Here is a 27744-nt window from a genome sequence, read left to right as displayed (position 1 = left end):
CAGGATTTGGTAGCAGGACTTTAGGTAGGTATTGTACCAATGTAATCCACAAAAATCTCTATTCCGTATTTCCATTGTTTGCATGTATAGCTTTATAGATGTGCACCTGTGACTTTGGATGTGCTAGTCTAAATTTTCTTGCAGTAAGAGCCAGAATAGTTAGGAATATCTTCTGGGTAACATAGTCTTATGAAGGGAACGGTGTGACGCGTATGCCTTTTTTTGTATCTTGGTGTTTCAGTATGTTTGTCTAGATAATCTTTGATGTCTTGAAGCCATTCTATAGCTCCCACTCCTCAGCACTGCTTCCAAAGCCTAGTGTTTTTCCTGTATCCACTTCTCTATAGAGGGTTTGTTTGATTCTAATTCTACTCAGCATGGAACAAGAATTTGAGAACATCTTTTGTTTTGTTTTTTAATATAATTTGGCTATTTTTCTGTATATTCTACACAACATGCAATTTGAACCTTTGAGTGTTGTAGGTTTTAGCAGGTAAACTGCAGTTTGCTTTCCCTCTTGCTTTTTTATTGTTTCATCTTTTTTTCCAAGATTATGCAGTAAACAAAGTACAGAAACGAGGGACAATTTCTTTTCTAAAACAGAATTTTAGGCATGTTGAAATCGGGTACACACTCGGCACATATGTAAGCTCTTAATGTTCTTTAGACCAAACATGACACATTGAATCGTAATTTCCTCTTCTATATTTTGGCTGCAGAAGAAAAAAATAAGTTTGCAGAACACTTCAGATGGAATCAAACATGTTTTCCAAACGGACAGCAGTAAGACCTGCCAGTACCTCCTCCACCTCTGCTCTTCCCAGCACAAGTTCCAGCTACAAATGAGAGCCAGACAAAGCAGTCAGGAGACACAAGATATTGGTAATATTAACACAGCTTTTCACCATTCCCTCTGGTTAGTCAACAAGCCCAGCAGAAAAAAAAAATCACAAAATTAGAAATTTAACTGTAATGGCAGCCATATTGGTTGTCCCCCAGCTTTTTCAGTAACACATGCATGTCTAAAAATGACTGAATATAAGTTTTCACAAGTTGGCTTGAAGGCAGTGTTTCACAAAGTCAACCCTTTTTTTAAAATTTTTATTAATAGAAACGAGCCCTGAGATTAACAGATCACATGAGGTCCAGCTTCTCTAAAAGCCCTTTTACGGGGGATGGGAAACGGGGCAATTATTGGGAGATTAGTGTTCATATGAATGCTGTTTCCTGATAAATGTGCTACTGGTCACCTGATGAATGAGCAAATGCTTGTTCATCGGGAGAATCCCATCTTTTATGTGGCGCATAAAAATAATTGTTTGCCACCAAGAGATTGCCCTGTGTAAACAGGAATGCGGTGCTGGCAAACAATGAATCTGTTTGGGGACAAACGATCACAGTAGCTTAATGGTCAGGCAGTCGGGAATGTTCAGTTAGTTCCTGATAATGAACATTAGCCCGTGTAAAAAGAAAAACTAAAAAACTTAAGTCTCTGCTGGTAGAAACTTAATATGATCATACATGACCTTAACTGTTGCCCATAGAAGGGAAATGTAGGATTTCAGGCTATCTATGAAGAAAAATGGCTGACCATGAAATGTACGAGTGGGTCACTCTGCCAGATGTTTTTACTCAACTGCTGTCATAGTGGGAGGCCCTAGGCGGGGGTCCCACTCTCTAACTTCCATATGCTCTAATAAGGCAAGGCCTATGGACAGGTTCTCTTGTCATGAGTCAGCCATGGGAGGAAGTATTCTTCAGGGGGAAAAATATAAATTACTGTTTAAATGTGACCATCAGTCTTGTTTTGATTTTTAGAGAGAACATCCTTGTGGAGCTTGAACATCCAGGCAGAATCTCTCCGTGGACTTGGCATAGCTAGGGCAATCAGTACAACTAGTCTGGCAAGCAATACTTTGAATAGGATGGCCATAAGACCTGTATCTATCCAGCCTGACCTTCTGAAAAGACTCTCTTGCTCTGATTTGTCAGCTTTTCAAACACATCTAGGAAATGGACCCAAGGACAGACAGACTAAGAATCCCTGGGAAGACCGGCCTCGGGTTATTAGCAAATCTTATCATGACCTCAGTCAAGTTTCTCAGTCTCCACAAAGGAGGATGCTTAATACTAGGATGGAGAGTCCCCCTAATACACTGGAAGAATTGATGAGCCAGGCATCTTTTCATTATATGGCAAAGTCTGATACAGAGTCAGTGACTGGATTTGGGAAACTTAATGAGTAGGTTATATTTACTTTTTATTTACTTGAGTGCTGTAAGAAACCATAGTGACTTGAGGAAATGTATAAAAACCACTCCATTTAGGGGTCCTCAGGTTCAAAGTTAGGACCCAAGTAATGAACAGAAACTTTAAGGGGCACATTTATAAAGACCGATGTTTTAGACGCCGGGCTTAAAGGGGTTATCCAACCCCTATAATGACCCCTTAATGGCCGGGCCCCTCACACTGGTTATACTTGCCAAGCTTCCCGCCACCCGCTACGCTTCTGATCCCTGCACGGCCACCACTGCATCTCCCCATCTCACGGATCAAAACATCCGGCGACAGGGAGCAGCCAATAGCATGCCACAATGGGGACAAGCTTCCCTAGCATCGCTGGTGACTCTAAGGAGGCTCGTCGCCGTCGCGGTCTGCTATTGGCTATACCTTCGGTCATAAATGACCCCCTAAGCCTAGAAATGAATGAAAGTGAACTGAGGAAAATTTGCCTACACTGTTTCAGTCTATTTGATTTTCTTCATGTTATACATATACACTGATGTTAATTTCCTCATCATATACATTTTAGGCTGAACGGTGTAGAATTTCAGTATAAAGGTATGCAGCTTAGGCCTCGTTCACATTTGTATGTGAATATTAGTTCACAGCATATTGCAGTCTGAGACTCACCTGGGGGGATTATGCTGTGCATGTCAGAAAATCTACATGCAGAATCAAATATGTTAACACCTCACATTTATTTCTATTCTGCTCCATTATAGTTCATGGACTATAATGGAGTCCTTCAAGTTTCCGCCATGCAACACGCTACGTTGCTGGACAAAATAGTACAGCATACTGCACTGTTTTGTCCCACATCTTTTATGGAATCTGCGAAGGAGGCCCCTAGTGGAGCTTCTGGCACAGATGTGAACACTTTGTACAAAAAAAGAGCAAGGATTTAACAAGGTAAAAAAATCTCTGTGTCACCATTTTTCAGCAGCAACATGGGTAGGTAACATGGTATCTGTATTAGGGTGGGACTAGTGACTTACAGTTATTGTTATATGCCATCTTTATGAGTAGTATTGCACCGTCCAATTATACCCTACAGCAGGGGTACTCAACTAGTTTTATTAAAGGTCCACATACCAGGGTCTGCAGTCAGGTGAAGGTCCGAGCTGAACGCCAACAGTAAAGATGCCATGCGATCATGTGATACATGCGCGTGGGGCGCTCTGACGTTATAGTGGAGCGCCCCGGGTAAGTCCCAGAATTAGTAATGGCCACATTAGTGCCCCAGTAAGATTAATGTCCCCATTAGTGCCCCCAGTAAGAGTATTGCCCCCCTTCTCTGCTTTTGCAAAAAATAAAATAAAATTTGCATTCACCTGGCTGCGGTGAACATTCGCTGCTGACTGCAAGCTCAGGACCGGTGCTCTAACGTGATGGCGTCTTGTAGGTCCTGTCCTGAGCTTCAAGTCAGCAGGGAGTGTTCTCCACAGCGTGAGCAAATGGAGGTGGAGGTACCGTAATTGTAATATATATTTTTTTTTACTAGCACAAGTAGCGGTGGAGGTAAAGGCTGTACTAATGGGCGTTCCATGATGGAAGCGCTCATTAGTAAGGGTACTTTCACACTTGCAGCAGGATGGATCCGACAGGCTGCTCACCCTGTCAGATCCATCTTGCCACTACTTCGCCGTGCCGCTGCTCTGTGCCCATCGACTATAATGGGGATGGGGGCAGAGTTACGGCGCAGCACGGTGAGAGGCCGCCAGACTAAAAGTACTACATGTCCGACTTTTTCGTCTGGCGGCCCCCTCAATATAATAAACATTGGTGGCGCAGTGCGCCCCCCCTCAAAATAATAAACATTGGTGGCGCAGTGTGCCCCCCCATCACCCCAGTATAATAAACATTGGTGGCGCAGTGCGCCCCCCCTCAATATAATAAACATTGGTGGCGCAGTGTGCACCCCAATATAATAAACATTGGTGGCGCAGTGCGACCCCCCTCAAAATAATAAACATTGGTGGCGCAGTGTGCCCCCCCATCACCCCAGTATAATAAACATTGGTGGCGCAGTGTGCCCCCCCATCACCCCAGTATAATAAACATTGGTGGCGCAGTGCGCCCCCCCTCAATATAATAAACATTGGTGGCGCAGTGTGCCCCCCAATATAATAAACATTGGTGGCGCAGTGCGCCCCCCCTCAAAATAATAAACATTGGTGGCGCAGTGCGCCCCCCCATCACCCCAGTATAATAAACATTGGTGGCGCAGTGCGCCCCCCCCAATATAATAAACATTGGTGGTGCAGTGGGCAGTGCCAATGAGGGTTAAAAAATAATTTACTCACCTCCTCCAGTTGATCGCGTAAATGCCGGTCTCCAGTTCTTACTTCTTTCTTCAGGACCTGTGGTGACATCACTGAGCTCATCACATGATCCATCACCATGGTAATGGGCCATGTGATGAGCTCAGTGACGTCACCACAGGTCCTGAAGAAAGAAGTAAGAACTGGAGACCGGCAGTTACGCGATGAACTGGAGGAGGTGAGTTAATTTTCTTTTATTATTTTTAACCCTCATTGGCACTTCCCACTGAGCCACCAATGTTTATTATAATGGGGAAGGGGGGGCGCACTGCGCCACCAATGTTTCATATACTAGGGGGGGGGGGGGGGGCGCACTGTGCCACCAACGTTTCTTATACAAATACAGGAGGCGGGTGCCGGAATCAAATAGCCGGCACCCGACCTTTGTGACAGGGGGCTGCGATCAGCTACAATTAACCCCTCAGGTACCGCACCTGAAGGGTTAACTCAACTGCAGCTGATCGCAGCTCCCTGTCACAGAGGTCGGGTGCCGGCTATTTGATTCCAGCACCCGCCTCCTGTATTTGTAATACAGGTCAGTTTTCTTCATTGGTGGCGCAGTGGCCACAGCCCCTCCCCTCCTCCTCCTGCCTCTTCTTATTGGCAGCGGCGGGGACAGCAGCAGCACAGGGGGGAGGGAGAGACTCCTCCTGCGCTGCTGAGAACTATCAGCTCCTGTGCCCGCCGCTGTATGGAGCAGAGCTGCCAGAGTGTGCAGGAGGAGGAGCGCTACATGTGGAGGAAGCCCTGTCTCACTGCGCTGTGGGACAGGCGGAAGTGCGCCGGTAAGCTCCTCCTCCTGCACGGCACAGTGTGCAGGAGAGGAGCAGCGCTCTGAAGGGTGGCCGGGGTCCGGACAACTGGCGGCCGCGGTCCGTATTTGGACCACGGTCCGCCAGTTGAGTACCCCTGCCCTACAGCATCCATTGCTTGGATGCTGTGAACAAGAGCTAGGTAGTTGTTCAACACTAGGGGACAGCAATTGCACCCGCAACTACTCCAATGTTCACAGCTTCTGTTTATTGTCTGTTACCTGCTGTATATGGTCACATTATCCCCCATTGTGATTCTCCACATTGCAGAGCCCTTTTGTGGCCCAGTCTCCATGTTCTGTCCCTTTTGAGTCTCACCTGTAATGTTTATGTGATTTATAATAAATAAAATGAGATTTTTTTACCTTGTTAAATCCTTGCTCTTTTTTTGTACAAGTTGCAGTAAGTTGGTGAGTGAGGTTCGGTTTTTGGGTTATTGTAGGCTCTAACAGATGTGAACACTGCCTAACACAGACTTTGTATTCTGTGCTTACTAAGTAAGAACAGTATACAGTGAGTAAGCACACAAATATGAATGACTGTTCTCCTACTGCAGGGAAAGCAGATATGGGGAGAGCTCCATCTGTAGTCAGTTACCTTACAGTTGAAGACAGGTGTGATCTTAGGAAAGTGGGTGATCATTAGTGGTACATTTGAAATAATTATTTACGATTTATGGTTCTGATTGCAGTATGGGATAGGATAAAACAGGAGGAGGACATTTACAGTTTTTTGCACTTTATTTTATTAATTGTTTGTATAACTGTGGCCATAGGCATGTCTTGAAGAGTTCAATAGTTTTAGAAAGCATGTATGAGATAGATAGACAAACATTATGAAGGCCTTTCTGAAATACACGCACAGTACTGAGCAGAAGATTTTCTGTGCACAGTGATTTTGGTATCCGGTGCCTCAAAACCATCCATCTGCTGAAAGAAGCTGGAGAAACACTTGCTGAGTTAATTAATTTATATGTTTAAAATGGTGTGCAAATGGTGTGCAAAGTAATCGACATATATTTTCTCCTTTGTTTGGTTAAGGTCAAAATCATTCTCTGGAATTAATAGGAACCTTGATTTGCGGAAACCTGAATCAGACTCCTCATCTATGGATGATAGTGGTCATGCCTATGTTGTAGGTCAGTATATGGTCCTGTTTGAAAGAGGTCATGTTGTAGGTAGAGTAGATTTGTTTCTGTTTTAACATTGCCAGACAATTACATTGTTTTGTTCTGGTCACCAGTATTAATAAAGTTAATAAATGCTGAGCTTGATTTCTTCACTTTTAAAGTCTCAAAAACAGGAGTGGATCATTAATGGAAGATAATTTGACTCGTAGATGGTCTTCAAAAATCACAGAAATATCTCGAATCTGTAGCTTTTACTTTTAGGGATCATGTACACGGCTGTAAGTGTTTTGCAGTCCACAAATCGCGGATCCCCAAAACCCAAATCCCGGACAAGTTCATGCCAATATTTATTTTATTTTATTTTTTTCTCATTTAAGGTTTTTATTGAATTTTCAGAGAAAACAATGACAGAAATGCGTAGTGAAATATACAATACTAAGCAATGAGTTTAGGACAATCAGAATACAATATTAGCAGTTCAAACCACCAGGGGTGCAACCCCTAAAACAATAGGAACAGTGTATAGAAAATGCAGCAAAAAATGTCAGGAAACATTAGAAACAACAGAAAAGAAACAAGAGGTGGGGAGGGGAGGCAGGGTATAGACAAATGCGCTTGCTACAGATAGGCATCCCGGAACTCGTCAGAAGTGCGGAACGTCTCCCAAGGGCTCCACGCCTTTGTGTAACAGGCAACGTCCAGCGGGATGATAAAGATTAGGTCCTCCATCCTCTGGTGGAGAGCAATTTCCTCGAACCACTCCTTTAGTAAGGGGGGGGGGTGATTTCCAATGACGGGGGATAACCGTTTTTGCAGCTTGAAGCATATATTTCAGAAGGGAGGCCTTATAAGCTGGGATAGTCAGGTCAAAGGTGAACAACAAGAGGTATTCAGGAGTGTTAGGTATAGGAATCCCTGTCGCTGTCCGTGTGATTTTGTGTACCGAGTCCCAGAAAGGACGCAGGGTGAGGCATTGCCACCAGACATGGATCATGGTGCCTTCCTCTGACAGACATCTCCAGCATCTATAGGATACAGACGGGAACCATTTATGTAAAAGAGTGGGCACCCTGTACCACCTGGAGAGGACCTTGTAGTTTGTTTCCTGCGCCTTTGTGGAAATCAGCGCCTTTTGGGTCAGGCAGAAGGCTCTCTTCCACTGAGAAGGGGTGAGTTGGACGCCTAAGGCTACTTTCACACTAGCGTTCGGGGCTCCGCTTGTGAGTTCCGTTTGAAGGGGCTCACAAGCGGCCCCGAACGGATCCGTCCAGCCCTAATGCATTCTGAATGGATGCGGATCCGCTCAGAATGCATCAGTCTGGCTCCGTTTGTCCTCCGCTCCGCTCAGCAGGCGGAGGCAAACGGATCCGTCCAGACTTACAATGTAAGTCAATAGGGACGGATCCGTTTGAAGTTGACACAGTATGGCTCAATTTTCAAACGGATCCGTCTCCCATTGACTTTCAATGTAAAATCAAAACGGATCCGTTTGCATTATCATGAACAAAAAAAAAAAAATAATATTTTTTTTTTTTTTTGTTCATGGTAATGCAAACGGATCCGTTCTGAACGGATCTAAGCGTTTGCATTATAGGTGCGGATCCGTCTGGGCACATACCAGACGGATCCGACCTAAACGCAGGTGTGAAAGTAGCCTAAGTCGCGTTCCCAGGCTTGGCAAAAGGGGGGAAGGTGGGAAGAGTGTTGCAGTATGAGCAGGTTATATATAGTGGAGATGTCCCTAAATACCGCCGATGGGGCTAAGCACATTTGTTCAAACGCAGTAAGGGCTCTAGACAGAACATGGGTTTTGCGCATGGATGAGTAGAAGTGTTGAAGTTGGAGGTACTCAAAAGTGTGTCTAGGGCGAGTAGCAGAAGGTTCTATTAGCTGATTAAGGGATTTTAAAGATGACCCACTAAGGACGTGACAAAATCGAAGACGGCGCAAGCCTGTGCCTGTCAGAAAGGGACGAGAGGAGCTTCCAGGCGGGAAGTCAGGGTGAGAGGACCCGTAGCATCAATGAGGGAAAGGCGGCTATGTATGGAGGCGAGTATTGCGAGGGTATGGTTGACCGTGAAAAAGAGGCTTGGGGCAGAGACGCTAGACGACCCGATCAACCAAGGAAGCGCCGAGAGCGAGGTAGGGGAGTAATCGCGTGCCATGTGGACCCATGTCTTAGTGGAGTCCACTCTCAGCAGATCTAGAAGTCTGGCATACGCCGTGGAATAATGCAATCTACAGTCCGGCAGAACCACCCCCCGACTCCTTGGACCTAGTCAGTATTTTTTATATTTCGTCCGTGGCCTGCCTGGGGCCCACACAAACCGCGTAAAGCATCGTTTCAACTGCAACCAGTAGGTTGACAGCAATCGGCTAGGGATGGTCTGCAGGAGGTAGAGCAGCTTTGGCAGCAAGTTCATCTTCGGGATACTGACCCTGCCGAACCATGAAAAGTCGCGGCGATGCCAGGAGTCCAGATCCGCCTGGAACCGCTGGAGAAGCAGAGAGAAGTTCATCTGAAAGGGCTGGGAGAGGTTTGCCAAGACTTTTATGCCCAGATACTTTATTCCCGCGGGCGACCAGGTGAAAGGGAACGAGGATTTAAGGGATGAAACTAATTCCTGAGACAAGGAGACGTTCAGGGCCTCGGACTTGGACATATTTATTTTAAAGTTCGTCCATTCGCCGAAACCAGTGAGTTCGCGGAGTAAGGACGGGAGCTCAATACGTGGGTTGGTTATGTACAATAAAAGGTCATCCGCAAAGGCTGCGCATTTATGCTCCACGCTACCTATCTTGACTCCAGCAATATCCGGATTTTCACGGATAGAAGCAAGGAGGTGCTCGATCACTAATACATATAGGAGGGGGGATAGCGGGCAGCCTTGACGCGTGCCATTGCAGATGAGGAAGGGAGGGGAGTATGTGCCATTGATCTTAACGTGAGCAGAGGGTTGCTGGTATAGACTGAAGATTTTCCCCATGAAGTCCGGGCCTATCCCCAATCTCGAAAGGGCAGTTCGAATCGCTTGGCAGGAAACTCGATCAAAGGCTTTTTCCGTGTCAAGGGATAAGATCATAAGGGGGGTGTTGGTAGATTTCGCGTGGTGGACGATGTCTAGTGTTCTGAGGGTATTATCACGGGCTTTCCTCCCGGGGGTAAAGCCTACCTGGTCAGGGTGTATCAAAAAGGGCAGGAACGTATTTAGTCTGTTGGCAAGCAGTTTGGCGAATAACTTAAGGTCCACATTCAGCAAAGAAATGGGACGATAGCTGGCACAGAGGTGTGGGTCCTTGTCGGGCTTGGGGATGACTGCAATGTGGGCCATGGTAGATTGTGCCGGAAAAGGACATCCAGAGGACACAGCATTGAAGACCTTCAACAGAAAGGGAGTGAGGGGAGCCGAAAAAGACTTATAGAAACTGGCGGTAAATCCGTCAGGACCTGGGCTCTTACCACCTGGTAAGGACTTGATCACGCCCTGCAACTCCGTTTCTGTAAACGGGGCCTCCAAGCTGGCACTTTGTTCAGTAGGCAATTTAGGACCACGAGATAGTGAATCGGGGGTCAGGTCAACCTCCGCATCATGGGGGCAAGGAAGGTTATACAATCGGAAGTAAAAAGAGTGGAAAGAGGAGGCGATTTCCTCATTAGTGTGCACCATGTGGCCCGTTGGATTTTTGACAGCAGGGACATGGGAAGCGGCAATATGGCCTCTGAGAGCCTTCGCAAGCAGGCGTCCGCATTTATTGCCATACTCGTAAAATTTACTGCGACAGGTTTGGATCATCCGTTTGTAGGACGCTTCCAGAAGGCATCGCGCGTCCATGCGCGCGTTCTGAAGGTCACAAAGGACGGACTGAGAAAGGGCTCGCTTATGAAGGAGCTCTAAAGATGCAACCTTCTGCAGAGCAGTCTTCAGAGTAATGGCCTTTTCCTTTTTAAGACGGGTGCCATGCTTGACGAGAATCCCACAGAGGACACATTTTAGGGCCTCCCATTGCATGGGGAGGGAGGTTGGGTCTGAGGCATAGTCAGAGAAAGTTGGCTACAGTGGTGTGGAGGTCCGCAGCACATACTGCTTCTAGGAGAAGGGACTCCTTTAACCGCCAGATCCATTCGTTTTTAGCTGAGGAAGGGAGCGTCGGGGAACAGAAAACCGGGGCATGGTCAGACCAAAGGATATTGCCGATGGATGTGGAAACCAGCCACGAGAGAGCGAGTTGCTGGACAAGGATATAATCTATTCTGCTATATGAGGAGTGGGGAGCTGAAAAAAAGGTGTAATCTCTATCTGCAGGATGGTGAATGCGCCATGGGTCATACAGTTGTACTTGGAGCAGTGCTCTTTTCACCTTTTTGATGGCAGCATAAGAGAGGGAGGCCCTACCTGAGGAATTGTCGAGTGTGGGGTCGAGAGTGAGATTAAGGTTACCGCAGAACACGAGCGTTCCACAAATCAGGGGCAGGACCTTGTCCACTAAATCAGTGATAAAGGGGACCTGATGGCAATTAGGGGCGTAAGCGTTGAGAATGGTGAATTCCCGTCCGCCTATAAGAAGTGTGAGGATCAAGTATCGCGCCCCAGGGTCAGCAACGCATCCCAGCACCTGGTGAGACACAGATTTGTGGATCGCTATGGCGACTCCTTTTAGATTTGCTCTCAGCGTTATTCGCGAGGGCCTTACCTTCTTTGAAGTGGGTTTCTTGGAAACATACAATCTGTGCCCTTTGGCGGTGGAAGTGATGGAGGACCTGTGATCTCTTCTCAGGAGTGTTGAGGCCTTTTGCGTTAAACGACGCAATCTTGAGTGGAGTCATATCTGTAGCAAAGGGAAAAAACACAAGGAACAAGGGGAAGGATGGACGAACAAGGGAAGAGGGAGAAAAGAAAAGGAAGAGTAGGAGACGAAAGAAAGAAGACAATATATAGTTAACTACCCGGATCAAACAGATCCAAAGAGACCGTCGCTAGGGATCAACCAATCCCCAGAGGGTGTCACAGCAATATTTATTTTTTAACTTCTGTAGAAAAGTCCTAAGCTAGTCCGCAAAACAGAGAAGAATTGGAAATGTTCTTTTGTTTTTTGCTAGGCCTTGGAACGGACGCGTGGATGCGGACAGCACACAATGTACTGTCCACATCTTTTGCGGCCCCATTGAAATATGTGCATGAGCTTCATGAAACTACAGGTCTCTATCCCAAATATTTTTTAACTGTCTGATGTATCGAGGTTTTTTTTATTTTATTTTTATTTTTACATGCCTATTTATATAGTATTATATTGATAAGTAATCCAAAGTATGGCTCATGAATGGGACACAAATAACAAATCTGAATATTTTCCTTTTAAATAAAACTGGGCTGATTTATTCACAAGGTTTATTTTTTTTGTTTTTGTTTTTTTTTCTTTTTCCTTTTAATTTGTCCTGCCTGCAAAGTTCCTTTTCACAGTAAAGACAGATTCTTTTTGAAGTTCTGTACATTTCACCTTTTACCTAACCTTCTGATTAGATACAGCCCATAATTACTATTTTATTACTCTCATGATTTTCTCTAGTTGATGGCTCACTCATTCATGTAGTAGCGTGACCCGACAGGCTTGAATTGACAATTGCTTACTTTCGCCAGTTTGATGACTCTTATAGGTATCTTGTTATAGCACTCTTTTTCTTAAGGTGACGTCAAGGATATGTGTTCTCTGTTGCAGGTGTCAGTATGCATAGTCTCGGAACTCCTTCTTCACCCAACCTTTACAAAGGAAATGGTAAGTGATTGAGAAATCATTTGGCTGGGTGCTGAGATACTGTGTCATCAAAACAGTCCCTGGGTCCGAACAGGCATTTAGGAGGTGGCACCTTGTCATGAAAAGGGATTTTCAGATCCCCCAAAAGGCAGTCTATTAAATTTGGCAATTATGGGGAAAAGTTGGATTTAGGAGGAGATCTTGGCGATTAAGAACATCATAATTCCTCGTTCACAAACTGCTCTGACCCATACTAACACACCTGGCGCTTGGCTGCACCCTCTAGTTGATATATTGTGAGAAACCTCTTACACATCAGTGAGTCTGCTGGTGACTTTTGGAGCAGACGAGAACTGTAGGAGTACGTACAAGCTAAAACTTGACACAGGCTAGGTAACCTCTTCACAGGAACTACAAAACATTCCTGCATTTATTAAGGATCATATAAACAGATTGAAAGGGAAAAAGCAACAGGTAATAGCTAGAAACTGAGGAAATGCTAAATAATTGGCTAATAAAAGAAAGAGCATGACAAAGCATTATATCTGAGTGTAACAGTATTTATGTCTGTCTCCCATTTTGAAATTGGTATGTACAGGGAAATTTCTTGAATCTGGCCCCCAATCTTCTGACGTTCAAAAAAATCCTGTCCCGGTGGTGGGATGGCAGATAATGACCTAAATCAGAGGACAGATTCCATCTAGGACATTTGATAATCTTATCCTTTCCTCCATCATATGGTGTCTTTCCAAAAGTGACAACAGTAACTATACAGTAACATGAAAACGTGAAAAAAAATTGATATTGTGCAGCAGTGGTTGCCAACTGGTGACCCAGGGGCTACAAAAGGCCCCTGCGTCTTTTTTCCATATGTGTACAGTACACAGCACTATGCTTACACTCTCCTTCCCTGCATACATATTTTGACTGCGATTTGCGTTCCGTTGCTCAGTTTATCGCGCGTGTGCAATGCATTTTGCACGCGCGTGATAAAAAACTGACTGTAGTACCCAGACCCGAACTTCTTCACAGAAGTTCAGGTTTGGGTTCAAGGTTGTGTAGATTGTATTATTTTCCCTTATAACATGGTTATAAGGGAAAATAATAGCATTCTGAATACAGAATGCATAGTAAAATAAAGCTGGAGGGGTTAAAAAAAAATAAAAAATTATTTAACTCTCCTTAATCCACTTGTTCGCGCAGCCAGCATCTCTTCTGTCTTGTTCTGTGAGGAATAAGACCTTTGATGACGTCACTACGCTCATCACATGGTCAGTCACATGATCCATCACCATGGTGATGGATCATGTGACGGACCATGTCATGAACGTAGTGACTTCATCAAAGGTCCTATTCCTGCAACCCTGGCTCTGATAATGGGGTTTCCTGACAACCAATGTTCTGGAAAACTGCAGAATATGAGATGATGAGCAGTATGTACATGTACAGCTGGCAGTTACTTTTTTTTTAACCTATTTATTTAGCCATTCGGCACATGATTACCAGATTCCATTTTGTTTCTGAACAGCTTGCCCACAAATAACTGTCGAGCTGGAAAACCAAAAATGGAAGCCTCTATTTTATTTTACGGCACTGGCAAAATTCCTCCATTTTATGGATAATCTGTACTTTTTTGGACAGCTGGCGGTGCTCAGCCAGCACTTGGTTGGTTGTGAATATACTGTACTTCAAATATGCTCTGCACATGTCCCTTAGATCACCCTATAAGTAATTTATGTTAATGATAGGCATAGCTTTATCCTTTCAAAACAAACTTCAATACTGTGAACTTCTGGAACTGCAGAGATCAGCACTTCCTGTCAATGGCAGGAATATTTATTTTCTTCATATGGTAAATGTATAGGACTAAGCATTAAACCTTGAAGAGGCTCTCTAATATAGTGAAATCCCTCCAAAAGACCACCTCTTTGAGAAGACCACCCTCTTTTCAACTAGAGTCCTGTGGGCCAGAAAACTAAAATGTTTTCACGTTACACCCACAAACTTAAATGTATTTTATTGTGATGTGTATTTGAAAAGAAAATTATACATAGTTTTCGAAAATTTTCTAAATTTTCTAAAAGTGTGGTGTGCATTTGTATTCAGCCCCCCTGAGTCATTACTTTGTCGGACCACCTTTCGCTGCAATTACAGCTGCAAGTCTTTTGGGGTATGTCTCTTTGCTCATCTAGAGGCTGAAATCTTTGCCTATTGTTCTTTGCAAAATAGCTCAAAATTGGATGGAGAGCGTCTGTGAACCGCAATTTTCGAGTCTTGCCACAGATTCTCAATGGGATTTAGGTCTGGACTTTGACTGGGCCATTCTAACACATGAATGTGCTTTGATCTAAACCACTCCAATGTAGCCCTGGCTGTATTTTTAGGGTTGTTGTCCTGCTAGAAGGTGAACCTCAGCCTCTTCAAGGTTTTCCTCCAGGATTGACCTGTACTTAGCGCCATCTATCTTCCCATCAACTGTGATCAGCTTAGGTTTGAGCGATATACCGGTATCCACAATATACAGCGATATAAAAAAAACGGTGATATGGCGATATCGCCGTTTCCTAATAACCGCAGTATTTAATGACTTCATAGGAGCGGTGGCATGTGTGCTGACCGCTTCTAAAATGTCCGCTTCCTGCCACCTGCTTACGTTCCCTGGTCACTGGCCTCTGCTTCCTGCATTACTACTAGCGCGCGGAGGCCTGAACATTGCTGCAGGGGCGAGCAGGCTTTTTTTTTTTTTTTTTACCTCATATAAACCTGTCATGAACTGCCACACAAGTCTGGTGCTTCGCAGCCGCCGCCTTTCACCTTGCTCTGCTCCTCCTCCACCTCTCGTCTTGCTCTGCTTCGCCGCTGCCTCGCTCTGCTTTTCCTCTGCCTTGCTCTGCTTTTCCTCTGCCTTGCGTCTTGCTCTGCTCCTCCGCCTCTTGTCAGTTCAGTAGTTTGAGTGACATATGACTAGAACTCGGTGGGACCTAACAAATAGACTTTACTCTGACCCATGGGGCAGCTAACATATAAAGCAATAAGTGATCTTGCTGCCATCTGCTGCAGCATTACCAAGACTTTGTACAAACATTATTATGTGTCTTCACTCCAGTGTCACAGGTTGTCCACCTGTGATGTGATACGCATATAAATAGAGATATCAGTGTGTACATACATGACGTGTATATCTGTATATATCGTGTGTACTGGGCTCCGGTAGAATGATTGTTTACATTAATGGTGTTTTCTGTGTTTTCAGCTGCGTCGCCCTTTGTGACCGACAGCCCACTACTGACTGCTAACATAACCCCTGGCTATTTCACTACTCCTTCAGGTAATGACTGCAGTCACTGTCCATGGGGGTGATTTATAGGGGTAGGAGAACTTCATATTTGAAGTCAGCTTCCTCATGTACTGCTATTATGGGGGTGGAGAGTGACCGCACTACAGAATGACCCCCCCTCCCTACCAGTTGTCACTTCGAGCCCATGTGGAGCCCTGTCCTCTTCTTTAAAATCTCCCAAAGAAGACTTCCTCCACAAATTATCCTAATAGGATCTTACCCCAGTTACATGGATCGTAAGAGGCGTCCCTACACTACCACACACTGCCTCATACAGTATAATGTCTCCTTGTGGCCCACCGCCCATATAGTATAGTATAACGTCTCCTTATGGCTGCCCTAGTGCCCCATATAGTATGTCTTCTTGTGACTGTCCCATACAGTATAATGTCTCCTTGTGGCTGCCCCTATACAGTATAACATCTCCTTGTGGGTGCCCCATACAGTATAATGTCTCCTTGTGGCTGCCCCATACAGTATAATGTCTCCTTGTGGAGCCCCCATACAGTATAATGTCTCCTTGTGGCTGCCCCATACATTATAATGTCTCCTTGTGGCTGCCCCCATACAGTATAACGTCTCCTTGTGGCTGCCCCCATACAGTAATATGTCTATTTGTGGCTGACCCATACAGTATAACGTCTCCTTGTGGCCCAAAGTGTTTTTTTCTTCTAAATGGGTATTTATCGCGATATATATCGTTATCGCGATAAATTTCTTAATATCATTATCGTGGGAATATTTTTGATATCGCCCAACCCTAGATAATCTTCTTTGTCCCTGCTGAAGAAAAGCATCCCCACAGCATGATGTTGCCACCACTATGTTTCACATTGTGTGTTCAGAGTGATGTGCAATGTTAGTTTTCCTTTACACAGTGTTTTGCATTTAGGCCAAAAAGTTTAACTTTGGTTTCATCTGACCAGATTACCTTCTTCCACACGTTTGCTGTGTCCCCTACATGGCTTGTTGCAAACTGCATATGGGACTTCTTATGGATTGCTTTCAGAAATGACTTTCTTCTTGCCACTCCTCCATAAAGGCCAGATTTGTGAAGAACATGAATAATAGTTGTCCTGTGGACAGATTCTCCCATCTGAGCTGTGGAACTCTGCAGCTCCTCCAGAGTTACCATAGGCCTCTTGGCTACTTCTCTAATTAGTGCTCTTCTTGCCTTGGATACCAGTTTAGGTGGGACGGCCTTGTCTTGGTAGGTTTGCAGTTGTGCTATAGCCCTTCCATTTTTGGATGATGGATTGAACAGTGCTCCGTGAGATGTTCAGAGCTTGAGATATTTTTTTTATAACCTAACCCTGCTTTACTTTTCTCCACAACTTTATCCCTCATCTGTCTGGTGTGTTCCTTGGTTTCCATGATGCTGCTTGATCACTAATGTTCACTAACAAAACTCTGAGGCCTTCACAGAGCAGCTGTCGTTATACTGAGAATAAATTACACACAGGTGGACTCTATTTACTAATAAGGTCTGGGTTTCGGTGAATTTTGGTGCAGAAGGGATAATGTTATGGGGTTATTTTTCAGGGGTTGGCCTAGGCTTCTTAGTTCCCGAGAAGGAAAATCTTAAAGGGTTTCTGTCACCCCGCAAAACTCATTTTTTTTTTTTGGATAGTTAGATTCCTCATAGTGCGATATAGCAGAATATAATGCTCTTACTTACTTTCATGCGGCCGATTCTTTATAAAACGAACTTTTATAATATGTAAATGAGGGCTCTACCAGCAAGTAGGGCGTCTACTTGCTGGTAGCTGCTGCAGAAATCCGCCCCCTCGCCCTGTTGATTGACAGGGCCAGCCGGGATCTCCTCCTCCGGCCGGCCCTGTCAGTAATTCAAAAATCGCGCGCCTCGCGTCATTCGGCGCAGGCGCTCTGAGATGAGGAGGCTCGTATCCTCAGCACTCCCTCAGTGCGCCTGCGCCGATGACATCACCGAAAGAGAAGACGTCATTGGCGCAGGCGCACTGAGGGAGTGCTGAGGATACGAGCCTCCTCATCTCAGAGCGCCTGCGCCGAATGACGCGAGGCACGCGATTTTTGAATTACTGACAGGGCCGGCCGGAGGAGGAGATCCCGGCTGGCCCTGTCAATCAACACGGCGAGGGGGCGGATTTCTGCAGCAGCTACCAGCAAGTAGACGCCCTACTTGCTGGTAGAGCCCTCATTTACATATTATAAAAGTTCGTTTTATAAAGAATCGGCCGCATGAAAGTAAGTAAGAGCATTATATTCTGCTATATCGCACTATGAGGAATCTAACTATCCAAAAAAAAAAAAATGAGTTTTGCGGGGTGACAGAAACCCTTTAATGCTTCAGCATACCAAGACATTTTGGACAATTGTATGCTTCCAACTTTGTGTGGACAGTTTGGGGAAGGCCTTTTTCTGTGCCCCAGTGCATAAAACAAGGTCCATAAAGACAAGGCTGAGTGGGTTTGGTGTGGACGAATTTGACATTCCCACATAGAGCCCTGCACTGAACCCCACTGAAGACCTTTGGGATGAACTAGAACAAAAGTTGTGAGCCAGGCCCTCTCGTCCAACATCAGTGTCTAACCTCATGAATGCTCTTCTGGATAAGTCGGCATCAATTCTCACAGACACACTGCAAAATTTGTAAAAAGCCCTCCCAGAAGAGCAGAAGCTGGTTTAGCTGTTAGTTGGGTGGGTACATTATCAAAGATCCAGCTGAGGAGATACCTTCAGCCCCTGTTCAGCCACTAGACTTTTCTGTTTTGATGTATAGCCAGCTGACGTTTAATGCAGGAGTTGGGCAATGCAAGGAACATATTCTTGTGTTTGACTCCCATTTGAAGCTGCTAAACAGTGTAGGAATTGAGCAGGGACAGCCACCAACCATCACCAATAACTGAAGTAGTTGTGCCTGGGGGTATGAGTGAGATGATAGTACTGTTTCCAGCATCCTCTAAATGTGTTTTGTCTCAGGCTCCCTATCTCTCCCAGCCCCATCGCACCCTCTACAATTGCAATTGTTATACCCCTGTTTCCAGACCAGATTTCCTATGATATTTCTTTAGTTTCACCAGATATTATGCATACTGGCCATTTTCTTAGAGATGATGTCCCCCCCCCCCCCAGAAGACTACTATTCAATGCAATTTTATGTATTCTGTATGTAATAGCAACAAAACTTTCGGTAGTTTATATTTTAGGTTCGCGGACCAGAAAGATATGTTTGTCTGTCAACCAGTTGTGTGGGAAGGATCGCTTGTTGTAAAATTTCAATGTAAAGATATATGAAGAGAAAGTTCTGGAGGTGATTCTTAGAGTCCCTCTGGAATAGGAAATGTTCGCTGTGCGGTTGTTAACATTCTTGTGGGTTTGTTTTGCTGAGCAGTTCCTCTACAACACCTTTCAATCACTGATGTAACACAGATCTTATTTTTTTTTTTTTTTTTTTTATCCTAATGACTTCCATCTTTGTCTTGGAAATCCATAGATCAACTGCAGAAAGTTCACTCTGAGTAATTATTCTTCAGTGTCCACATTCCGGCATTGATTCCAGTCATTGTTCAACTTACTTTAAGGCATATTAATGGAAGAGTAACTCAGCCCATTGCTTGTGTATGCACTTTATTTAAATAAGCACTCCCGCGAAAAATATGTTATTCTTTGGTCCATTACTAAGTTACATGATGTAAATAGTAGGGTAGGTAGTCTACTTACTGGTGGCTTCTCGATTCAAGCTCCATCTTCCCCTAATCTACAAGTTCGGCAGTCAGACTTGCTGAAACTTTTGCAACCTCTTATGTGTGGACCGGAGTCTGGGTCTTACAAGAGAGAATAGAGAAACTGACTTCTGGTCAATACAAAAACACTTTAAGGAGTCAGCGTGCTACTCACATGGTTCAGTGGAGGACCACAATTTCCTCCAGTATTATATTTTATCATTATATTATATTTATGGCTTTTTTAGCTGCATTTTTTTTTACAACTGGGTGTTTTTTTTTCTCTTAACACGCCACAAAAAAAGCCAAATGTTCAGCAGGCTAGATTTTTCAAAAAATTTCTTTAAATTAACAAGTAGCCAAAAAAAAAAAAATGGCCTTCTGCATTTCGTATTCCCCCTAGACCTTCAGCTAACATCTGGAGCAGACTGTTTTACTGCAAAAAATGAACCAAAAACCACAGGTGCAAAAAAAAAAACACTTGGTCACAACAATGAAGGGAAACACCACTAAAACCTGTGTGTGACTCCAGCGTTTGGATAAGAAGCTTGTAGGATGACTGCATAGTCATTACACACAGAGCAGCAGTCTTGAAATAGAAATAGGTCCCAAATGTGGATATGCCATGAATGTCTTGACAGGGCAACCCCATTAAGGCCAGAGAGATTAATTATTAGAAACATTTTGACAGCCACTGAATTTGAGCTGGACAATATAAAGAAAATATTACATATATAACTATATATGCAGTACTTTAATGCTCTCTTACTATTGTTAAAAGGAGTCTTTCAACAGTTGTATGCTGCCCTAGCTGAAGGTGGCATAATAAAGTGAGAGACACCCTGCTTAAATTGCTTGGTCACTTACTTTTTTTTGGCTCAGCTGTTTTCCTAAGATCCCTGGTGAGAAGCTCCAGCGGGACCTGAGGGCTGGAGTGCTTGTATTCATGAGCAGCAGCTCCCCCTGCCTTCCCATGCATTATTAACAGCTTTCTTCCTATAATGTGTGTAGAGATAAAGCTGTCAGTCAGCTGCTGGAAGGGGAGGTTGAAGAGAGCCAGGAGCTCATGAATCTGATTACTCTCAAGACCATACATTGCATTGAGTGGATTCCAGTTCTCAAGACCCGTCTGTGCAGCTCAGTATTAATTTGAAGAGAGTGACTGGGCCAAAAAGTGACCCATCATTTCAGTCTGTGTCAGTAATAAGTCCTTTAAAGCATACCTGAGTTTAAAAAAAAAAAGTTTGCATAATTGTTGGTCTTCATGCATTCGTAACTGTTAAGGAATAGGTCTTTTTTGGGCTTCCCTAATGTCTCTTTCAGCTGTAGTATTCCCTGTTTCAGCTGCACAGCTAGATGCATTTCACTCAGCAGGGTGCATCTCCCTTCTGGGAAATCTGCCAGCATTGTACTGCTGTGATGTTCTTTCCCTTACTTCCCACTATGTTTGTTTTTGCTCCAGAACTCTCAGACCAGATAAGGAGGGGGAAATCACACTTGGACACACAGGAGGCTCCTATAATCTTCAAAAGCTGTGTAAGAGCTGTTCTTTTATCAGGCTCTGGATCTCAGCTAGTTCTGACATGCCCCAATTACTTGTGAGCCATTCTCTTTCTCTCTATTACTAGGGACAGATCTTGCCTGACAACAGGGAGTGGACTACAAATTAGATGGAAATGAGATCCCTAATGGAGATGACTTTACAGCTTTTTGCAGGTGGATGCAGGCATATTTTTAAAATAAAGTCATTGTAAATTTTCTAATTACGCCATTTCCTATTAAAGGGGCTGTCCGGGTTCAGAGTTGAACCTGGAGATATCCCTATTTTCACCGAGGCAGGCCCTTTGACATGCGCATCGGAGCATTTTTTGGAGATCCGGTGACATACCGGGCTCTCCATGGGTAAGGCTAGGAGGAGGCTACTGCCTAGCAGTGTTGCCGGGGACGTCATAGACACTAATGGGTGGGCTTTTGCGCTGCCCTAGCCTGTAAAACTGGTAAATTAAGGAAAGTTATTAATTTCTTAGTGTTTGCAAAATGACTTTGAACTTTTCTTTTTATTCTCATTCTTCTTTGTTTAAGTAATTAGACCCATCAGGATGTTCTCTGGTGTTTTTGAAAGAACATTAAACAGTTTGAGGGCTTTTCAGTGGTGAAGGAACTTCTTTATATAGGAGTTGTTGTGATACGTCAATGACAAGCGTGAGACTGTCAAAAGACACACATTTCAATGCCATGGTGCACAGCCAAGTATGCCAGTTGTGGTTTCATTATTTTAGTTATTTTCTTACATAAGTTAGAATTTGTATTCCCTAGTACGGTAGGTCTGAGGGGGAAAATGGTGTAGGAAAATGACCTCATACATAAAAACCAGTGACAGCTGATGGAACCCCACTGATCTTAAGAAGGCCCCCTCTTTATAAATGCAGCAGCGAGCTGCCACTCCATTCATCTCTAAGACTGCTGAAGATTGCTTTGGCATTCTCTAGGAGGCCTACAAAGATGAGTGGAGCATAGTGTATATGTTCCACCATCGCTCCTTTCATACAGGGGGATGTGGGACTCCTGTTCTCATCATTGGTGTGGGTGCCTGCAGATAAACCCCTAGCAATAAAGACACATATCTCCTATGCCGTTTCTTATTAATTTTTTTAATACATTTTTTGTTCTTCATTAGAAATTGTGCAGAACAAAATGTCTGGACTTACCCCTGAAAGAGAGATAAATCTAGTGAAGTTAAAGAAAGATCCCAAATATGACCTTGGTAAGTTTATACATATTTCTTTGAAAATCAATTGTGCAGATCTTATCTGGATAATTAGATATTGATCACTTGGAAGGCCGCATTAGGACATTGACTGAAAATAGAGTGGTTACATCAGTTGATAAAATATTACTCTTCGCTTCACTTTTATTGCTGTGGCTATTTCATCAGTACATTGGGAACAGTTAAATTTTTGGTGATGTTCCTTAATTTTAGTTTAAGCTGGCAAGAAAGAAGTAGTTGTAGTAATCACCAGATGATCCTTCCCTTTCCCCGAGGGAGTCTGTCTGCAGTTTTGACCTTGTTAAACTGTTGATAGCACTAAAAGGGGTTGGGTAGAGCAGGCCATTTTTTTTTAGCTTTTTAGGAGTATACCTTTTGTCGAGGTTTTCAGGAGTAGCGAGTACTCAAACTGCTTTGAAACTACAACTCCCAGCATGCTCGGCTGTTCTAGCTCCCATAGAAGTGAATGGAGCACTCTGGGAGTTTCAGAACAGCTGGAGTGCCAGAGGTTGTTGATCCCTGGTCTAATTCTTAAAGAGCATCTGTCACCATGATTAACCCTATTAAACCAGGCATACTGCCTCGTAAGGATGATCATGGTGAATCAAAGAGTTCTCTATTGGAGCGATCTGATGTATGATTGCAACAACATTTTTATATTTATTCTTATGCCGATGAGGTGCCTGAGGCACCAAGGGGCTGGTCTAGCCCCTCGTAGCACCACTTTACCTCTCCCCAGTTGCCACTGCCCCCTCATGGCCTGATTGACAGGGCCAGGCATCCTCACTTTTCGGATGCCTGGCCCTGAAATCTCACACTTGGGCGCAGTTGATCTCAGGAGGTTGGACCCACTCGGAACTGTGCTGCACAAGCACTGACAATATCAGTTTCCCTGGGAAAGTCCTCCTCTGAGAGTCCTCCTCTGGGAAGAGACTTCAGTCATTGGCACTTGCACAGTGCAGATCTCAGTGGGGAGAGCCTCCAAAAATCCACTGCATATGCGCTAATCCTGTAGATTGTAAGCCCTCACGGGCCGGGTCCTGTCTCCTTTTGTACCAGTTTATAACTCGTCTTGTTCATGCTTATTGCATTTGTTTGTATTATGTATGTATACCCCTTTTCATATATACAGTGCCATGGAATAAATGGTGCTTGAATAATAAATAATATCTGAACAGGCATCTGAACAGTGAGGTTTCCTGGTCTTGTCCATTAGACATTGAGGGGGTATGTTTATGGGGGAGAGGAGGTGGTAAAGCGGTGCTCCAAATGGCTAGGCTCCGCACACCTTATAAATAAAAGTAAAAATTTTGCTACAGCCATAAATCAGATTGCAGCAATACAGGCCTCTCTTGATTCATCAGGATCAATCCTAGCAGGCCGTATGCCTGGTTTAATAGGGTTTATCATGGTGACAGATTTGCTTTAAGCTGGCCACACACATAACAGCTATCTTTTGGCCAAGCATACAAGTCTTATGAATGATGGAGGGGAGAAAGACGCTATCAGAGACTGTTAGTGGGTGACTACGACAACAAAAATGTTGAAAATAAACAGGGCTGACCCTTCTCTCTCCCGACATCTACCTTTGGGGGAGAGTTGGGAAGCCCCTATAAAAATTAGTCAGTTGATCCTGCTGAAATTAGTGGGTTCAGTAGAAACACGGCATATCTGATGCGTATGGCCAGCTTTAGGCGGCAATAGGAAATCTGCGTAAATGTGTTACTCCAGTCTTAGGCTTCATGCACACGACCGTATTTTGGGTCTCTTTCATTTCAATGGGGCCGCAAAAAATGTGGACAGCTCACAGATGTCATCCACATGCTGTCCATATCGGTACAGTTGTTCCGCAAATTATTGAACATGTCCTATTCTTGTCTGTTTTGCGGACAAGAATAGGCATTTCTATGATAGGGACCGAGGAAAGTACGTATCTTGTGGATCCACGGTTTGCGGACCGCAAGACGGCAAAGGTCATGTGCCAGACACTACTTATCTGTTGGATGTTCATTACTACGGTTTTCAATTTCTGAAGGGTTCCAGATCATGGGTGGAGAGACAACAGGAAAACTAGACCTAGGAATATTTATAAGCTCAATAACACCAGGGGGACCAGCTGACCTAGATGGATGCTTAAAACCAGGTAAGAAAAATAATGATGCACTAGTATAAATTTCTGGAGAATTAAGAAAATTTTTGTCTGCCCTCCACACTGTATAAGAAAATGCACTATACTATATTAGAAGATGAAACAAACGTTAAATATCTATATATCGATCGTTCTATTTATCTACTGCTCTCACTCTGTCTAAATAATGGCCATGACAATGTGGCTTGTTTGGGCCTCCCCTGGCATCCAGCACATGAGGCACATGCTCCCCGTATCTGTCTATCATCTATCTAATTATCTTTGTATATCGATCTATCTTTATGTCGATCTTTATGTCTATCTATCTTTATGTCTGTCTATCTATCTGTCTTTCTATCTTGTATTCCCATTTGTAAATGTAGCAAAAGCTCTGTCCTTGTTCTGTGTAGGGGATCGCCTTATATCCGTGAACAGTGTAAGTCTAGAGGGGGTGAGCAAGCAGGTGGCACTAGACATCCTTCAAAACTCTTCTGAGGATGTCACACTTCTCGTGTCTCAACCAAAAGAAAAACTTCCCAAAGGTAAAGTGTTGTTTGCTCTTTCCTTCTTGTGCTTCCATTGAGTTATTTGGGCCAGTTTCATAAGTTCTGTTTAAACTAACCGTCCTAATACGAAAACCCCTTTTTAAGTGATGAAGAGGCCCTCTTCAGCAATGTTACATGACACCACCGCCCTAGTGCTGCTGGGCATAGTACTTCCATAGTGTAGCTCGGTAACCTGTATTTCAGGGCTTCATTTTCTCTACTTACAGTACATGGTGATTAGTTCAGTGAGGTGTCCATACAACATGGCATATGGAAACTGTGCATCTAGTAACAGTTATCAGTCATTACTGCAATTTTGGACAGTGAAATGCCACTTTTGGTAATCGTATTAATTTTTGTGACAGAGATACATAATATATAAATGCCTTTATATTAAACCATTTAAAAATAAAGGAAATCCTTTTTAATAAAAAGAGGGTCTATTTTATACTTGTGGGGGGTACTTTTTATTTTGACATTTTATTGAACATAATTTTACTTTCTTTGATCTCTTGTATACTGCTCTGAAATAGCCTTATAGGCAGATACTCATGGCAGGAAGTCCCCTCTACCTGTCACTACTGTCTGCAGCATCTAAGCGGTTAAGGGTACTTTCACACTAGCATTATTCTTTTCCATCATTGAGGTCCATCAGTTTGCATACGTTTTGACAGATCTGGCAGGCAGTTCCGGCGACGGAACTGCCTGCCGGAATCCTCTGCCGCAAGTGTGAAAGTACACTTAACTGTTGGGATTGCTGCTAGTAATGATCCTAGCAGTTGTGGTGGAAGCCTGTCTGTGTATTACACCTGAGCTCCTGCCGCGATCTCAAGGGGACATTGGGAAGTGCCCACAAGATGGGAACTAGCACCTGCTTGAGACAGATATATCTGTCATTGGTCAAGTGGTTAAAAAAATAGATTTTTGTTTCTCTTTTTTTTCTAAGCAATATTCATCAAACTCTATTAAAAATACATTATACCTGTTATTTTATAGAACATCAGTACAATAGGTCTTGTAAAGATAATGAAGCAGAATCTTCATGTGATGAACATAAAAGTTTGCCTGGTAAAACGAGACTTTTCTCTGGAAGCTCTTCTGGGATTTCTGCGGGAAAACGAGAAGGAAGCTTGAGCTCTCAAGATTCACGGACAGAGAGTGCAAGCCTTTCTAACAGTCACATCTGTGGTCTCATGAGGAACCTGTCAAAGGATCAGACCACATCTCTGTCAGCTTCTGCCAAGAACTCTCCATCAATCAGTGCTAAAGTTAGTGACAAGAGAAAAACTCAGTCAGACTGTCATAAAGAAAAGGGGAAAAGTCCAGGACTCACTGATTCTACAGACTATTCTGATAGAGGGGACTCTGACATGGATGAAGCTACATATTCTAATAGCCAGGAGCAGCATACAATAAAGAAGGTTTTATATCTATCTATCTATCTATCTATCTATGTATCTATATGTTGGAAAGAGTTCTGAAAGACCCCATTATAGGTTAGTGAGGTCCATCAGGCACCAGTGGTGATGGATATGACAGAGATGTAAAAGCCAAAACGCTAGTGTGAACAGTGCCTTACCAGTACTTACAACCTTAATTTGTGCTTTTGCGCTTCTCACATTGCTATATTAATTTTATAATGCACTACTCATCTGTTTGCATGTTTATCTAGGCCTACAGAACAGTAGTGCTGTCATTCTGTCAGTCACTTTGATCCTCCACCTATTATTCTGATGAGGATTACCTTGCAGATAAACCCTTCCCTGTGCAGCAGAGACATACTTTGCTTTCTCATTTATCTCTCAGATTCTGATATAGGACAATATTTTGCATTTAATTATTGATGGCCTAGTGCTGACCCCAAAAAATGGGCACACATTCTTAAAAAATATTTTTTCTATAAATATTGTCTTAAAAAATACCCTTTTCTAATAGAAGTGTCCTTTTAAGGTTGTATCCTCTGAAAATGTACGTGTCTCATGGATTTTGCATATTATTTGTTTTATATTTTATAAAGGAACAGTCTTTGGAAAGCTCATCACCAACAATAGGCAAGCTTTCACCTACACCTCTTAAACCAGGAGATGTCTTCACAGTTGTGTTGGCCAAGAAAGATGACAGTTTGGGGATAAGTGTCACGGTACTGTTTGACAAGGTTTTTGCGGTTTTTCTCCTTTGTTTTTGTCCTGCATGCCGCGTCTTTGTTTTATTATGAAATATTTGAAGTGTAGTAATTGCCTAAAAGTAAACTTTTTTACCACTCCTTGCTAAACAGGGTCATGGAGCATCAATTATTTCTGTAGCACTGACTTATTTAGGGTATGGCTATTAGATATTAACTTTTTTAAGCTGGCCATACACGTTAGATTTATATCAGTTAAGCCGATTTTTGGCAGGTGTATATATTGCAGATGTCGGGAGAGATAAGGATTGTGCAGTTCGTTTTCAACTTGCTTGATCCTATTGTTCTTGGACAGATAAACCACCACCAGAGATGTCTAATAGCTGCTTCCTCCCCTCTCCCTATTCAGAAGACATTCTGCCAAGCATGCATGTGTATAGGGTGGGTAAGCCGATGGGTATTGCATATATCTTGCCAGCCTTAGATAAATAACTTTTGCAAGAATAGATCTAGACAGTGTATGATCTACAAGATGCAGACTTTTATGAGAAAGGGTCTTGGCTCTCTTCACTTGAAAGCAAAATATCTTACCTCTCTTAGCTCAGGATACAACATGTTACATGTTAGCTCAATGTTAATGTCCCCACAAAGGTCTTGTATGACCTTATGGGGGGCACAAAGTGTAAAATAAGAGTAAAAAATTGTTATAAAAGTAAAGTATTTTTCAGGTGTAAAAAGTGCCCTTTTCCCCAATTAAGTCATTTAAAAATGATTAAAAATAGAAAAAAATATTTGGTATCGCTGCATCTGGCTCTAAAAAATATCACATAATCTAACCCATCAGC

General features: G+C 43.5%; 1 protein-coding gene across 8 annotated transcripts in view; it reads left to right on the top strand.

Moving 5' to 3' along the window:
* PTPN13 (protein tyrosine phosphatase non-receptor type 13) overlaps window positions 1-27744 on the top strand; it is a 266849-nt gene that overhangs the window by 183058 nt on the left and 56047 nt on the right. For 5 of the 8 annotated variants that reach the window (XM_040417981.1, XM_040417980.1, XM_040417978.1 and 2 more), the window contains 10 exons: window positions 720-882; window positions 1819-2242; window positions 6457-6554; window positions 12261-12317; window positions 15550-15624; window positions 22015-22101; window positions 24140-24247; window positions 24643-24774; window positions 25774-26198; window positions 26795-26932. In XM_040417981.1, coding sequence (XP_040273915.1) covers window positions 720-882; window positions 1819-2242; window positions 6457-6554; window positions 12261-12317; window positions 15550-15624; window positions 22015-22101; window positions 24140-24247; window positions 24643-24774; window positions 25774-26198; window positions 26795-26932 — 1707 coding nt within the window. The remainder of the gene's footprint in view (window positions 1-719; window positions 883-1818; window positions 2243-6456; window positions 6555-12260; window positions 12318-15549; window positions 15625-22014; window positions 22102-24139; window positions 24248-24642; window positions 24775-25773; window positions 26199-26794; window positions 26933-27744) is intronic. The other 3 variants (XM_040417976.1, XM_040417982.1, XM_040417977.1) reach the window with 3 other exon arrangements.

Source organism: Bufo bufo, chromosome 2, assembly GCF_905171765.1.
Source record: "Bufo bufo chromosome 2, aBufBuf1.1, whole genome shotgun sequence".
NCBI lineage: Eukaryota > Metazoa > Chordata > Amphibia > Anura > Bufonidae > Bufo > Bufo bufo.
This window is presented reverse-complemented; position numbering and strand designations above follow the sequence as displayed.